The sequence below is a fragment of the Oncorhynchus masou genome, chromosome 3 (genome assembly GCF_036934945.1).
Source record: "Oncorhynchus masou masou isolate Uvic2021 chromosome 3, UVic_Omas_1.1, whole genome shotgun sequence".
NCBI classification, from domain to species: Eukaryota; Metazoa; Chordata; class Actinopteri; order Salmoniformes; family Salmonidae; genus Oncorhynchus; species Oncorhynchus masou.
In genome coordinates this window covers 27,494,682-27,511,207 of record NC_088214.1, presented here as the reverse complement: position 1 = coordinate 27,511,207, position 16,526 = coordinate 27,494,682, and the positions used below count along the sequence as shown (strand labels likewise).

The 16,526-nt window shown below is 40.7% G+C and overlaps 2 protein-coding genes across 2 annotated transcripts; one reads left to right on the top strand and one right to left on the bottom strand.

Moving 5' to 3' along the window:
- Positions 1-5,693: 5,693 nt before the first annotated feature.
- LOC135513829 (glutamate decarboxylase 1-like) lies at positions 5,694-13,282 on the bottom strand. Its single transcript, XM_064936787.1, has 15 exons — positions 13,174-13,282; positions 12,455-12,601; positions 10,350-10,592; positions 10,089-10,179; positions 9,687-9,799; positions 9,342-9,457; positions 9,176-9,255; positions 9,024-9,078; positions 8,641-8,757; positions 7,355-7,419; positions 7,056-7,134; positions 6,782-6,931; positions 6,601-6,708; positions 6,415-6,504; positions 5,694-6,245 (listed from the first exon to the last, which is right to left on the bottom strand). Exons 1-15 carry the CDS (start codon positions 13,268-13,270, stop codon positions 6,048-6,050), a joined length of 1,749 nt encoding a protein of 582 aa, XP_064792859.1. The 5' UTR covers positions 13,271-13,282; the 3' UTR covers positions 5,694-6,047.
- Positions 13,283-14,109: 827 nt separating this feature from the next.
- On the top strand, positions 14,110-15,613 carry LOC135508052 (E3 ubiquitin-protein ligase RNF152-like). Its single transcript, XM_064927969.1, has 2 exons — positions 14,110-14,374; positions 14,590-15,613. Exon 2 carries the CDS (start codon positions 14,795-14,797, stop codon positions 15,392-15,394), a length of 600 nt encoding a protein of 199 aa, XP_064784041.1. The 5' UTR covers positions 14,110-14,374; positions 14,590-14,794; the 3' UTR covers positions 15,395-15,613.
- The last annotated feature ends 913 nt before the right edge of the window (positions 15,614-16,526 follow it).

Genomic DNA, 16,526 nt, shown 5'->3' with positions numbered 1-16,526 from the left:
GGAGGCTCCAGGTTATATTCTTCCCCATGCCCAGCTGCACCCTGCTGAGTACAGACAATACCAGTTTCGTCCTGCTGCCATGGTCTACCAGAACCACCACAATAGGTTGAGAACATTTTACCAGAACACCACACCCAGAGAGACTGTCAACTCCGAAGTACAGACTGAACCACCACCTGAAGCGGAGAAAGACTATTCTCCCTCAGCTGCCCCTCTGGCTGGGTCAGATTCTGGAAGAGGCACCAACTCTACCCACTCCACCACCCCATCATCGCCAAGCTCCAATGCAGAGAAACGGAGCTGCCCGGAAGTAGAACCTAATTCCCCTACAGACCCACCTGCAGGAACCAAGACCATCCACTTGCGTAGGACCTCTATAGAAGCACTGGGGAAGCCTGTCCATGGTGGAGGTCACCTAGTGCATCATGATGTGTGGTCAGTTAGCTCTGTTGATGGCATGGTCCCCATGTGTAGTTCCTCTGACCAGGCGGATGAGGTTATCATGGCTGAGAGGTGTGCGTCCTCCTTCCCAGATGTGTTGATCGGCGAAGGTTCGCCATCTTCCAAAATGGAGAGGGCACCCAAATGTGGTCAGATTCTTACCCAAGAAATTACACATGAGAATACCACAGAGGGCTCCAACGTGGTCATGACAGGAAGCTGTGAAGGTGTTACTAACTTAGACAATTGCCACTACAAAATACTGAAGCTACCTTTTATCATTCATGACTTGATGACGGAGTCAAAGGTGAATGAGTCTGTGTGGTCAGTGGAGTCAATGGCACCATACGTCCCTTCTACAGAGTGGCTGATACAAAATGGACTGATGGCGCCAGAAGATGTGGCACAGGAGTCGTCTGAGAAAGTTTCAGCTGATCAAAGCCAGATGTCCTTTCATTATAGGCAGGTACCGAAAAAGTTGAATGAGTCAGTATGGTCAGTGCAGTCATTGGCCCCATATGTCCCCTCCAAGGAATTGCTGATAGAGAACGTCCTTATGAATCCTGAGGTGGTGACTGAGAGAGAATCTGATCCTGCTAAGGTCAATCAAGGCATCCGAGCCAGTCAGGTCATTGATATAACAGAGAGGAGGAGAAGTCGGCGGTTTTCGCTGACTTTAGAAAATGTGAAAGAGGCTGAGAAAATGTCTGACGAGAATGCTACTCCATGCCAGGAGTCATTCCATTATAGGCAAATACAGAGAAACGATAAGGAGTTTGTTTGGTCAGTGGAGCCTGTGGAAAAAGCCAGTGTGGATGGTTTGCCTATTATGCTCTCAAACAAAAGTACAATGATCCCAAGTCTTGAAGGATCATTGAATAGCACTCAAGGGTCACTGAAACCCAAGGCTCAATGTAGCCCAAATCTGAAGCCTCTGGAAGTTACAGAGCACAGGGCTCAGAGACCCCTCTGCTCTCCAGATGACCCTGAAACATATGCCTTCAAATGTATGGCAGGAGACCAAGAGCCTGGTTACAGTTGTCCAGGTCCCTGCAACCAGGAAATGGCGACTGAAGAGAAGGAGCCTGCCAAACAGACTGGGCCTGTTGTACCCAGTCGACAGGGCTGCAAGCAGATGATCGCAGATATTAGGATGCTAACGGCTCCTTCCTCAAACAGACAGTTCAAGGTGTGTGGTCTGAAGTGTTCAAAGCTACAGGAGAGGAACTGCTCCTGTCATGAGCCGAAGCTAACCGTTGCGAGTTTCAGGAAGAGCCCCACAGGCAGACTGAATGAGGGAAATGTGGCCCCTGATCTCCCCAAGCCTCAGGAGCAGCAGTGTTGCATTCCACAGAAACGACAGATGGGTAAGTCATTTCATAAACTGGTCTTAATTACTGTACGATTTTGATGTACTCTCAGTGGTTGAAAAAGTACCCAATTTTCATATTTGAGTTGAAGTAAAGATTCCTTACTAGAAAATGAGTAATTGAAAGTCACACAGTAAAATACTACTTGAGTAAAAGTCTAAAAATATTTGTTTTAAACATACTTAAGTATCAAAAGTAAAAGCATAAATAATTTCAAATCGCTTATTATGCAAACCAGATGGCACAATTATTTGTATTTATTTACCGATAGCCAGGGACACACTACAACACGCAGACATAATTTAAAAATGAAGCATATGTGTTTAATGTGTCCACCAGGTCCGAGGCAGTAGGGATTATCAGGGATGTTCTCTTGATTCGTGTGTGAATTGGGTCCTTTTCCTGTCCTGCTAAGCATTCAAAATGTAATGCATACTTTTAGATGTCAGGGAAAATGTATGGAGTACAACATACATTATTTTCTTTAGGAAAGTATGAAGTTGTCAAATGTAAAGTGAACCTACTTCAAAGTACTACTTCAGTAATATTTTTACTTAAGTACTTTACACCACTGTATTCTTACACACATGCACATTTGAAACGATGCTGGAAAATGACACGTACATTTTACCTTTCTCCTGCAGATTCCAGGAAAGCAAACAAGGCCAGGCCTGGTCATGAATTTTGTGAAACTGGGTATGGCCCGAACAATAATAAAAAGAAACGGAGACCATGGCAAAATGGACCACAGGGTATGTTCAACATATAACTATTTTCCACTGTGTTGGTGTTTGCAATGCTGAATACCTGATGGTGTTATTGGTTTTGTCTACAGACAGAACACAGGCACAGACTAACCCATCAAACTCCCTTGGACAGTGGAACACCCAGAGGAATGGCTACCAAGAATGCTGTAATGGGTATTATGGCAGATCTGGTAAAACAAGAGGCAAGTAGAACCATTTAATGATCTTCATGAATATTCCAAGAGGAAGCCTTATGCTGGAGTTCTGATGTACTTTTTGAAAAGACGAGCAGAACCTATAGAGAAGATATTAAAATGGTCATGAAAATTGTTAACCATTTTGAATTAATTATTTTTCTCTACAGGAGCAAATGGGGAAAAAAACACAAGGTACTGACTGACCAGACTGAGGACAAATGAAAGATATTTTAACTCTATTTATAGGCCTACCTGCAACAAAATTAAACTTTTTTTTAAATAATTCCTTGTATTTTGGTCTTTTGGAGTAATGGAAGCATTTGAGATGAAAATGTGGATGGAAATGGGCTTTATAAGTATGCTTTATCACATCTGGCCGTGATTGGGAGTCCCATAGGGCGGCGCACAATTGTCCCAGCGTCTTCCGGGGGAGGCCATCATTGAAAATAAAAATGTATTCTTAACTGACTTGCCTAGTTAAATAAAGGTTATATTTAAAAAAAAAATACAAATAAGTGTGGTAGATTGCTAATGATGACAGCTGAATTCTATAGACGCACACAACAATTCGAAAGAAAAATATATTCACTGTCAATTGTGAAAGGCACATCAGAATCAGTGTCTAGTAGTCCCAAATGAAGGATGAATTCAGTCTAATCTAAAAAAAATACCCAATACGCTTTCTGATAAGGCTGTGAAATGGCCTGATCAACTTGATTAGCTGTACAGGAGTCTTATGACTTGGGGGTAGAAGCTGTTAAGCCTTTTGGACCTAGTCTTGGCGTTCCAATATCACTTTCCGTGCGGTAGCAGAGAACAGTCTGACTAGTGTGGCTGAAGTCTTTGGCAATTTTTTGGGGCCTTCCTCTGACACCGCCTGGTCCTGGATGGCAGGAAACTTGGCCCCAGTGATGTACTGGGCCGTACACACTACCCTCTGTAGCGCATTATGGTCAGATGCAGAGCAGTTGCCTTACCAGGCGGTGATGGTGCAGCTGTAGAACTTTTTGAGGATCTAATGACCCGTGACAAATATTTTCATTCTCCTGAGTGGGAATAGGCGTTGTCATGCCCTCTTCATAACTGTCTTGGTGTGTTTGGACCATTATAGTTTGTTGGTGACGTGGACACCAAGGAACTTGAAGTTCTCAACCTGCTCTACTACAGCCCTGTCGATGAGAGTAGGGGCATGCTCGGTCCTCCTTTTTAGGTAGTCCACAATCATCTCCTTTGTCTTGATCACGTTGAGGGAGAGGTTATCCTGGCACCACACTGCAAGGTCTCTGCCTTCCTTCCTATTGGCTGTCTCGTTGGTGATCAGGCGCTGTCCTGATATCCAGAAGCTCTTTTCGGTCGTAAGAGACGGTGGCAGAAACATTATGTATAAAATAAGTTAAAAATAACGCCCAAAAAAACTCACAATAGCACAATTGGTTTGGTGCCCGAAAAGCGTCAGCCATCTCCTACGGCGCCATCATTATATCCACATGACTTTAACTTGCAACGTCATGAATAAAGCTATATGGTACTAGTAATATGTGCCTATATGAAATATTTCGCTTTCAGATTACAGCTCTATCCAGGTGTGTTTTGTTGTTGACCAAATGTATGTAGTCAAACTCACAACTGCTTCTTTAACTCAAATTCAACCTGGACAAAGATTGCTGCACTTCTGTTTTCAAGGCAATGTCATTCACAAACTTTACCTAAGGCTGCTGAGTGATAATGGTCTAGCAGTCAAATGTGCACATTAGCTACATTATTTACTTATCCTTACACACAGTTTAGACAGGCAGCCCAATCTAAACTTTTTTGACCAATCAGCTCTGAAAAATATCTGATTTGATTGGTGAAATACCTGTCTTTTTAGACCAATCAGATCTTTTTCAGAGCTGATGTGATTGGTCAAAAGGCTGATTGGTGGAACAAGATCAGAATTGTGCAGCCTTAATGCTACTGGTTGGTTGTTTCTGACACCAGTGTTTTGGACAGAGCTCAGTGGGCAGGATTTGACCAAGTCTTTTTCCTTTTTTCAGTATGAGTGATTTAATGAGGATTACTGAATCACACACTGACTTGACAAATGTCTTCTCTCTAATAGGGTAGATGGAGCCAGTCATGGATTTAACTAAGTACTGTGTCAACACAACTGTAAAGAAGAGGTGAGACCAAGAGCTTGAATTGTCTGAGTCTCCCTCTGGATGTGCAATAATCCCTAATCTGCATATATTTATATAACAAGACTGTTTGTGGTTTAACATCTTGTGCCTGACATTGACACAAACCAAACTCATGATTATGGAAACCATCTCACAATGAAACCTGATGTTAGAATGTCTGAACTGCTACAATTTGCGGCACAGGCCCAAGCTCTTGGACTGCCAACACACCTGCTGCTCCGTGTGCTTGACCCAGATGAAGATGAGCCTGAGTGAGATGCGCTGCCCCTGGTGTCGCCCTGTCACCACCCTGCCACCTGGGGTCTCCAGCTCCCAGATGACCCCGACATGACCCCCCCCAGAATACACACCTGTCTTCTTCAAACAGCTGCTTAGTAACACCTGCTACCTGTCTATAGACCACCAAGAGGGCCACAGTGCCTGGTGAACATTCAGGTAGGCACCTGCAGGCTGGGCAGACAAAGGAGATGTCTCCAGTGCCTGTCTGATGAGGGGAAGCCCAGGGTTGGGGGAGGAACATGGGGAGAGGGAGGAAGGTTGTAAGAGCTCGTTCATGACCAGAGCAGGCTTAGTGGTTCTTCTGGGTTTTGTCCTACTCTTATGTACATTGTACTGTAAAACATGCAGTACAAAAGCAAAAAAAATGTATTTATGTTAATTGACATGAAAAACATAACTGACCCATTTTAAAGCTTTGTTATTGTATTTGTTCAAATCTGTCTTCACCTACAGATGTTGGACATTTTAGTAAAATGTTACATTTTAGACCACACACGATGACAATATGATAAACACTAACAACCCATTGGTTAATACAATTACAGCATCAACTGTTGCCTACTTAACATTGATATTTTAAAATGTCAAACTTGAGAAATTATATAAAAAAAATTAAACCATGTTCATTGTCCTGTTAGATACAATATTGTTGTACACAATGTATGTAGAAATTAACTGGCTACCTGATAATCTGAAATACAAATTTTTGAATATTAAAAAATAATATTTACGCAATAAAACATTTGAGAATAATTCTAAATCCATGTTTTAAAGTTGATCTGAGCCACAATCTGATTCATAAAGCGGTCTAAATCCTGATTCACCCAACCTGATTCATAAATCAGTTTCAGTCCTGATGCAGATGTCATGACCAAGAGAAGCGATCTCCTCCAAGAGGTAGTCCACATCCTCTGTCTGTGTGGCCGGGTTGGAGAAGACACATCGGAAGAAGTTCACTTTGTCTCCAAGCGGCTGATAACCAATCATGGCCATCCCCTGCTCCATCATCTTGGCTTTGATCTTTGGTGCCACCTTAGAAACCAAACAGTTATTTAGCTTTATAGAGTATGAACAGAAGTCAATGTGCTGCTGCTAGTAATGAAGGATAACATATACAGTATCTAATGGATAAAGAACCACAAAGGTTGAATTAAGACATCTAATATATCACTAACATTAGAGATCCAAGGTGTAGCATTACCCCATGGAGTCTCCTGTTCCTCTCAGGACCTGGTGACATGTTCCTCAGGCTTGGTGGGATGTACCAGAAGCACACGTTGCTGTGTTCAGGCTGCATGGGGATGTATCACAGATAAAAGGCTTACAACAATTCATCTCACTGAGGAATTATTCAATAACTACAAGGGACTTTAAAAAACAGACTTACTTTGCTTTTGAAGACGAGTTCAAAGTCTGGTCTTTGTTTGAGTTTGTCAAACAAGTGCTCAGCATTTTCCAAACATTTATTGACCTGTGATTCGAAGCCTTCTGAACCCTAAGAAGAGATGTGTTTTATTGACCAGTTGATAAATAAAATGTAAAAAACTCCATATGTGTGTGTTACATACCTTGGCCTTCCACATGAGCCAGAGCTTGAAGACATCAACATGCCTTCCACACTGAATGGTCTTGTCTCCGGTGTCATAAGAGGTGTCGTAGTGCTTGTCAGTTTGGAAAAGGTATTCAGCACACATCTGATTGCAGTCTTTCAAGAGACCCTGTGAGTGAGAAACCACTGACTCCATTATGTATGTGTATTTCTGAATGCGTGCAAATTGTAATTCAGGGTGGAATGTTTTGGTAGTCTTGATTTTTTTATATTCATAGCGTTAGACTACACACCCTTTTCTTCACCAGTATGGCTGAGCATTGCAGCGGAGCACCCATCATTTTATGGGGGTTCCAAGTCACAGACCAGGCTCTGTAATAAACATAATTCAAATAGACCTGCATGTAAGATCCAATCAAGGCAGAACTGTTGAGGGTCAATTCCATTTCAATTGTGAAGGGAAACAGTATCCCCAAAATGTAATTGATCCTGGCTTTATGGTGGAGTGAAATTCAGAAATCTATTTTCTTTTCAGAGAGCTGTAAATGTTGGGTGTCCTTAAGTCTCTGTTCTCTCTGGTTACCGTACCTACCGTTCAATCCCTTGTAGTTTCACACGGTGCAGGTTGGACATCAACAGTCCTCCGCCCCAGGCTGCCTGTTAAGAAATAAAGAGAATTTTACTCTAAATACAATCTTATCTTTATATATTTAATATTTTACATACAGGGTTGTACAGTAGGTTACTTTCTAAATGTAATCCGGTAGTTACTAGTTACCTGTCCAAAATTGTAATCAGTAACGTAACTTTTGGATTACCCAAACTCAGTAACGTAATGTGATTACATTCAGTTACTTTTAGATTACTTTCCCCTTAAGTGATATTAGAAGAAGACAAAAATGTATGTTACCAATTGATTGACATCTATTGCAGGATAAATCAATATTAACGTTTACATAGCTGGCCATATATTGATGTTAAATTTTACTTCATGGGTTGGTTATGTAGGCTTCTTCTAACTCATCGCTTTCTACTACATATAATAATAGGATTATATTATATATTTACATACATACATATACATATACATATATCATTTATAAATCCAGAAATGGATGTAGCAACTACAGTTTGCCCCTTTGTCTATCAAAAGTGTGCGAGATTGAGCATGTCTCCATTAGGTCTATGGATTTTTTATATTTTTAAACGCATGAATTAGATTTAGCAAAAAAGCCCCACATATATTCCATAGGCTGGGATCCACACTATGCAGCTGTTGCAAGACCACATTTTTCACTGGCTGTCCATTAGTTTCAAAAACTGACTAATAGGCAGCTTAAACTTCTTGAATTCAACCATTATTGGGTTTAAACACACATTTAGATTTGTCAACAGCCATCCACAAACCCCACAATCCATAAGGCGCAAATAGCTAAATAAGGCGGGCAGCAGTGTGATTCACATCAATGCGCTATGTACAGTAGGTATCAACAATAAGTGATATCCGTATCGCCGTAGACTACACCACTGCTGTCATCCTTACCTTCAAGCGTTTATTCAAATTGGATCATATTAGGATGCCGACAGCCGTCGCTCCATTGGAAGACATAGCTTGGACTGTAGCCCACAAAAGCCTGTTCCTGCTCTTTTCCCGCGTTCCGTCAAACACATTTATTGTGTCGTCATAGTGGTCTCTGATTTATTGTCAGACTCGCTTAGGTGGAACAAACTTGAATTTGCAATTACACGTAATCTGTTACTCCCCATCCCTGCTTACATATAACACATTCTTATGGGGACGGTTTCCCAGACACAAATTATGCTTAGTACTGAACTAAAGCTTGCCCAATTAAAATATGTCAGCAATAAGGTAAATACATCAACATGCAGCCAGAGTCCATGGCTCTCACAGATGTCTGCGATGGCATTGAGAGGATCAAAGGCTCCGTACACAGTGGTGCCTGCTGTGGCATTGACGTAGAATGGGACACAACCCTGAAGAGAGAGAGAGATGACAAGAATCATGATGAGTGTATTGACCTGTTCCTGTGAAATAGTCCCTGCCAACACACTGGAGCTCTGGTAGCTCCTTTTATGCACCATCCAATGTTGTTGAATGGCAAACAGAAAATCTGATTTGAGCGTATTCTGTTTGGGGTGTCTGTTTCATCCTACATACTGTATACAGGTATGCTTCCGTGTATTTAAGTCACAGCCCTGTATCCCTCAGTTTGGCAAGAGAAGACTCATTCATCCATTACCTGATCTTTGGCAGTAATGATACTTGACTCCAATTCTGCAGTGATCATCTTTCCCCTTGAATAGTAAAACAATGACATCACTCATTTAGCTCTGATGATATTGTCAATGTTCACGATCAACAAATGCAAATCACACTCCCCTCCTTGCTTACCGGTCATTACATTTCACCACCACAACATTTTCACTTCCTATCCCAAGGACTGCTGCAGATTTCTTGACTGAATAATGACTCTAGAATAGGGAAAACGTATATGTCAGTACATGTTTATAGATAATATGAATAAGCATGACCTGACGTGAATACTGGTGATGCGTACATGTGCTGATGTGAAGAGGATGAGCCTGGGCAGAGCAGTCATCCCTTTGGTCTTCACTTCAGGGAAGAAGTGGTATCTGGCCAGTAGTACACTGTACAGATTGGACATGGTCCCACCTAAGGAAATATATACATATTGTATTATAGATGGATAACTCACTAAGAGATTGTCTTAAGCTTATAATTTTATTCAACTTCATAACAACTAAACAATATATCCAAAATTAAGAGGACAAAACTAACCAATTCAATAGAAGTAACAAGGATAATTGTATCACAGTGCATGTTTGTCATTGGCTACATTGTTTGTATCGATAGCAAGGTCGGAATGTAGCTAACACTGTACCTGGACAGAAAACCCCATCCCCCTCTTCCTCTGACCAACCCACAATCTCCTGCATCTTCCTCAGTAGAACCTCCTCCATCAGAATGAACACTGGGGACACTTCATATGTAAACCTAGAAAAAAGTTTTTAACTCATATTGCAGAATGACATTTACCAGAGACCAGATCACACCGTAGGCCCTAGTGTCATCTGGGGCCGTACGCGTCAAACGCCTCAGCATAGGAGTGCTCATACAGGATCAGATCCACCCTGTCTATAAGATCAGAACAACTATTCTGAGAAGCTTGATATATACTGTTCTCTGGTAAATGTCAGATATGTTCTTAGGCAAATGTCATTCTGCAATATGAGGACTTAGTGAGAAATTAGATCTTACACCTTAGGGATAATGTAAATCTTACATGTTTGTGTTGGCAGTAGATGTCAGCCATTCCCCAGCCAAACCGATGACATCCAGACCTGATGACAGCTGATTGAAGAAGCGTGGGTGACCTGTGGACAGATGAGGACATTATGGAACATTATACTAATCTATAATGTCAATAATGTCAGACATTTCCTGGACAGAAGCAATGACTTACTAGTACATGGAGTACATGTTTTCTACCTATAGTACATTTTTGGTAAATTTTCGGCAAAACAGTCAACAGCTCTTACGGTACCTGTTTTGACTCCATACTTCAAGGTGTCCCTGCAGTCGACCAGGAGTTGTTCCAGGTTCTCGGGCTGGTCTGGGAGCTCCAGACTGAAGCCCTCCAGGCCCTCTCTGAGTTGGTGAGGGTGGTGGAAGTCCAGGACTTTGGAGCTCCGTCTGAACGACTTGCAGACATAGCTGAGGAGAATGTTCACCAGCTCTTGGAAGAAACTTTTGGTTGTGTCCTCACCACTGAGAGCAGGGAGTAGATCTAAACATAAAGGGACACGTTCAGTGATAATTTTTTCAATGGTAGCAATTGCTCCCAACTTGCAATAGTTTGTAGGAGCACCAGAAAATGAGATTCATTTAAATTGCAGCCAAGTTGTGCATATAGAACATTTCTGGGATTTTTTATTTCAGCTAATGAAACATGGGACCAACACTTTAAATGTTGCGTTTATATTTTTGTTCAGTGTATATATATATATATATATATACTGTTACTTTACAGCCTTATTCTAAAATGGATTTCATTATCCCCCCCCCTTCAATCTACACACACAATCCCATAATGACAAACCAAAAACAGTTTATACATTCTTTAGAAAATGTATTAGAAATAAAAAACAAAAATACCTTATTTATAAAAGTATTTAGAACCTTTGCTATGAGACACGAAATTGAGCTCAGGTGCGGCCTGTTTCAATTGATCATCCTTGAGATGTTTCTACAACTTGATTGTAGTCCACCTGTGGTAAATTCCACCCCTTTATGTTAATTTAGTCATATGCAAATACTCCCAGTGTATTAAAAAAAAAAAAAAATAATAAAAAAAAATAATAATAATTTTCTTTATTTTAACACTAAATATTTAAAAAAATACCTGATACCATTTGAAAATGTACATATGAGTGCATCCTAAGAAAAAAAGTGAGATTTTACAATATATTGAATACCTGAATTTCCATCAAAATCCCTGAACTCCAGTCATTATATATGTATATGTCAGTAAAATGTTTATGTGATATAATTCAGTCAATATTTGATGTATTTTAAAATGTTTACACTTGTGGTGTATCTTCATCCATTGTCAAACTGTTGCATTAATTAGAATTGTAAAAAAAATAAAAATAACAAACAACATCTCAACAACCTAGTGGTTGATTTCTCCCTAACCATCAAAATAGAGCCTTGAATCTCATAGTGAGTACCTGACTGTCAACATTGGTCATCTAGCTAGCCTGCAGGGTTGCATTACAGATAGAACAATTAGCCAGATATTTTACCGCATGTTTGTTTCCACTTACTACCAAATATGGTAGTGAGAGGAAGGTTAGTTGCCAGCAGTGGGAGATGGAATGAGATGATTCTTTTGTCTACATTCTGCAAACTTTCTCATCGATGAAACATTTGATCTCAATACAATTTTTTGTTCCCAAAAATAGAATAGGTTACGAACAATGTGGATCAAGTTCAGTAGACTTTACTATTTGCCAAAGTAAAAAAAAACGTTGTTTAGAAAACAGTGCGTAGACAAATTGAGTTATAGCGGATACTTGACAGAGTAGGCGTTCCCTAACGAAAATATGCGCTAGCTCGTGCTTGGCTCTGTCCACTATGACTAATTTATTAACGTTTGAAACGACAGGCTGTGGACTATCTTGTTTTTATAAAGATCTTTGGTTGCATCGGTTTCCATTGGACAAGACCAGAGTTTGCTAGGCTGGCAAACTATATAACGCAGGTTAGGTAGTGAATGACGATGGATACACAAGCAAATGGTACAGAACTCTTAACAAAATCATATTTTGACATTGTAGTGGCTATTTCTGTTTAGTGTTTTTGCTTAGTGACATTTAGAATATCATCTTTGTGGATGTATTTATCTACCGTATTCCGGTTTCAGCATGAGAAATCATTGAAGTCCCACATTCCACTGAGATACTGCGAGGATCTGCGCAGTCGCGGAAACGGAGCCTCACAAATAAAAGTTCTGGTCACAGATTAGGAGCCACGCAATATCTCGCGGGAATTTGGGATTTTGTCAGTCATTTTTCATACGGAAACCGGATTAGATACATAAATGCCCACATATGAAGTTGGGCTGTTTTTTTGTTGTTGTTGTTTTACCTTTGCTGTAGATGCAACTGAAGTCCTTGGTTATGCTGCAGGTGTTATCACTTGCTGTCTGTGGAGGGTTGATGTCAGAGGAGCTTCTGTGCTGTTTACTCTCTGCCAAAACCTGACCACCTGGTTTAGCATGTTCAATTATGCTTTCTGGAACAATTAAACCCGGAGTACATGATGATCCAATACAATATTGACATGTCTATGTTGTCATGTGGAATTCTTTGAATTTTGACATTAGGCCTGTATCCAATATATTTGTATTTATTTAACTAGGCAAGTCAGTTAAGAACAAATTTACAATGACAGTCTACACCCCTGGACAAACCTTCCCCTAACGACACTGGGCCAACTGGGCCAATTGTGCACCGTCCTATGACACTCCCAATCACGGCCAGTTGTGACACAGCCTGGGAACTAACCAGGGTCTGTAGTGACGCCTTAGACCGCTGCGCCACTCGAGTGGTCTATATGTTGGATATGTTTTTTTTGCATACCATGTGAATCTAACATATTATTCAAATAGATACGCTACCATTAATAAGTTGTCATACTTACAGATTTCATAAATTAAAACTTGCCATGCGATTCAAAATACATGAAGAGTATAGCCAGAAAAAGGACAGTTATGACATTTTTAGCCCCCCCCCCCATCTTGACATAACCCATAGAGATACCATAGAGATACGTCTAAATAATTGATATGCTCATTTGACTCTGACCTGGTAGCTGCAAGTAATCCATAATGTGTCCACATATGATTGAGTTCTGGGAGTGAAGTTTGTCCAGTATCTCCCTGTTCCACTGCTGCCCCTCCATGAGATGCACCTGGAATGGTTTTGTGGAATATATAATAACCCCCTGGAGGAACTAGGCGTGGTGGTGGGCGCATTATGACACAAGGCTATTCAACCTGAATGAAACAATGCTATTCCAAAAACCTTTGAGAATAAGAGCCTCCCAAAAATGTTTCTGACAATCACTAGCTACCACATCAATTCATTATGATCTCTTCTGTCTTTTTTTGTCCTTTTGTGTGTAATTATTTGGCTCAAAATATGTTTGTGTGTGCTACTCAACCTGCATACAGTACTCTGAAGGATCAAAAAAAGACTTGTGAATGTTACCTGCATTTGGTCTGAAGACACCATTGAAATATTATATTAAAACTGGCAACTGGATTTATAGGACAGCAAAATTGTTATTATTGCTTTGTGAGAATGCATGACTCCCTGTCAAAATAAAGGTTAAACAAAATGATCTCCCACTCCTCCCACATGCTGACCTTTGACATCACCTACGAAGGAAATGACCTTGAAGACAGCATTATTGGCAGTTAAATGCAACAACCTTTCATGGCATTCAGTGTTTACATAGCCTTTAAAGTAGACATTCACTTTTTAACTTCATGATTTAGGCTATATGGTAGTAACGTGTGGCGTCATGTAATATTTTGCTTTCAAATTACAGCTCCATCCACTTTTCTTTTCAGGTGATTATCAACTATATATAACCATTTCAAGGACTTTGCCTTAGAAAGCTCTAATTAAAGTACATTGTACTTTTGCAAACTTCAGCACTTAGGATAGGCTACTACAGTAACTGTGGAAGGCAGGTTACAGAACTGTATCTACTGCCGCTATGTAGAGGGATAATTTGACTGTGCTCGTGTGTCCTATTTAGACAACCTGGTGAACTGGTTTGGTTGGTATGTCAGTACTTGCAAGAACTTGAAAACGTTTTGTGGGCTGACATGCATTCTGTAACTCACGACTGCTTCTTCAACTAAAAACTTCAACCTGGACTAAGCCCATAAGATTGTCTTAAGATATTTTCAGCAACGTCATGCAGGAACTTCTCCTTAGGCTGCTGAGCGATAAAGATCTAGAGGTCAACATCCTTGCCAGTCCATACCAGATACAGGTTTGCTCATTATCTAGGCTTCTTTTATTTTTTTTTGTTCAATGACAAAAATGGTTTCTTGTACTTTATCCTTATAGTCATACACAGGACACAGGCACACACAACACACACAGGGCAGGACATGACCAAGTAGTCTTTTGACTTTTTCAGTATGAGTGATTTAATGAGGATTACTGAATCACACACTGCCTTGACAAATGTCTTCTCTCTAATAGGGTAGATGGAGCCAGACATGGATTTAACTAAGTACTGTGTCAACACAACTGTAAAGAAGAGGTGAGACGAGACCAAGAGCATGAAATATCTGTGAGTCTCTCTCTGGATGTGCAAAAATCCCTAATCTGCATACTCATACTGAGGGAACAAGACTATTTGTGGTTTGACATCTTGTGCCTGACATTGACACAACAGACCAAACTCATGATTATGGAAACCGTCTCACAACAAAACCTCATGTTAGAATGTCAGATCTGTCTGAACTGCTACAATTTGCGGCACAGGCCCAAGCTCTTGGACTGCCAACACATCTGCTGCTCTGTGTGCTTGACCCAGATGAAGATGAGCCTGAGTGAGCTGCGCTGCCCCTGGTGTCGCTCTGTCACCACCCTGCCACCCGGGGTCTCCGTCTCCCAGCTCCCAGATGACCCGGACATTATGGCCATCATCTCGCTCCCATACCCCACAGAATACACACCTGTCTTCTTCAAACAGCTGCTTAGTAACACCTGCTACCTGTCTATAGACCACCAAGAGAGGGCCACAGTGCCTGGTGAACATTCAGGTAGGCACCTGCAGGCTGGGCAGACAAAGGAGATGTCTCCAGTGCCTGTGTCTGACGAGGGAAGCCCAGGGTTGGGGGAGGAACATGGGGAGAGGGAGGAAGGTTGTTGTAAGAGCTCGTTCACGACCAGGGTAGGCTTAGTTGTTCTTCTGGGTTTTGTCCTACTCTTACTTGTGGTCATTGTACTGTACAACAAGAAATGCATTTACAAACGGTTCACCATGATATCCTGTGCCTAAAAGACTGGATACTAATAATGACTGGACATTGTCACAATGCCAGTATTCAGGCTATTTCTTAACCAGAGATAGTGCTGTCGTACTGAGGGAAGAAATGGTTGTTATACTTTGGTTTTAGGAATGTGTACAGTTATAATGATGAATTTGAATTTTTCAAAGGATTTTTCATGTTGTTGTGCAATAAAGAGTTATACAATATAATATAACCAATCACCATCATTCCAGCTTCTCTATTGTGATTCATTCAAAAAAGAAAAACAAAATCCTACTTGTGTTCATTCATATGAGAAACAAAAACTGACCAATTTTAGAGCACATGATTGGATTTGTTCAAGTCTTCCCTTTTACCTACAGATGGTAGTGATGGACTTTTTAGTGACATTTTACTCTGAATTTTAGGCAACACACAAGGACGGCAATATGATTAAACACTTTAATAACCCTTCAGTTGATACAATTACTAAATTACAGCGTCAACTGTTGCCTACTTAACATTAATATTTTGAAATGTTTGAAAATATCAAACTTGAGAAATTATATATAAAAAATTAAGATATACAGTACATTCAGAAAGTATTCAGACCCCTTGACCTTTTCCACATTTTGTTACATTACAGCCTTGTTCTAAAATGGATTCAAATGTTTTGATTCCACATCAATCTACACACAATACCCCATAATGACAAAGCAAAAACAAGTTGTAGACATTTTAGCAAATGTATTAAAAATAAAAATGGAGCTATCACATTTACATAAGTATTCAGACCCTTTACTCAGTAATTTGTTGAAGCACCTTTGGCAGGGATTACAACCTCGAGTCTTCTGAGGTATGAAGCTACAAGCTTGACACACCTGTTTTTAGGTCTCTCTAGAGATGTTCGAGTGGGTTCAAGTCCGGGCTCTGGCTGGGCGTCTCAAGGACATTCAGAGACTTTTCCCGAAGCCACTCCTGCGTTGTCTTGGCTGTGTGCTTAGGGTTCTTGTTCTGTTGGAAGGTGAACCTTCACCCCAGTCTGAGGTCCGGAGCGCTCTGGCACAGGTTTTCCTCAAGCATCTCTCTGTACTTTGCTCCTTTCATCTTTCATCTCCTTCCGCCTTACCACTCTACCATAAAGGCCTAATTGGTGGAGTG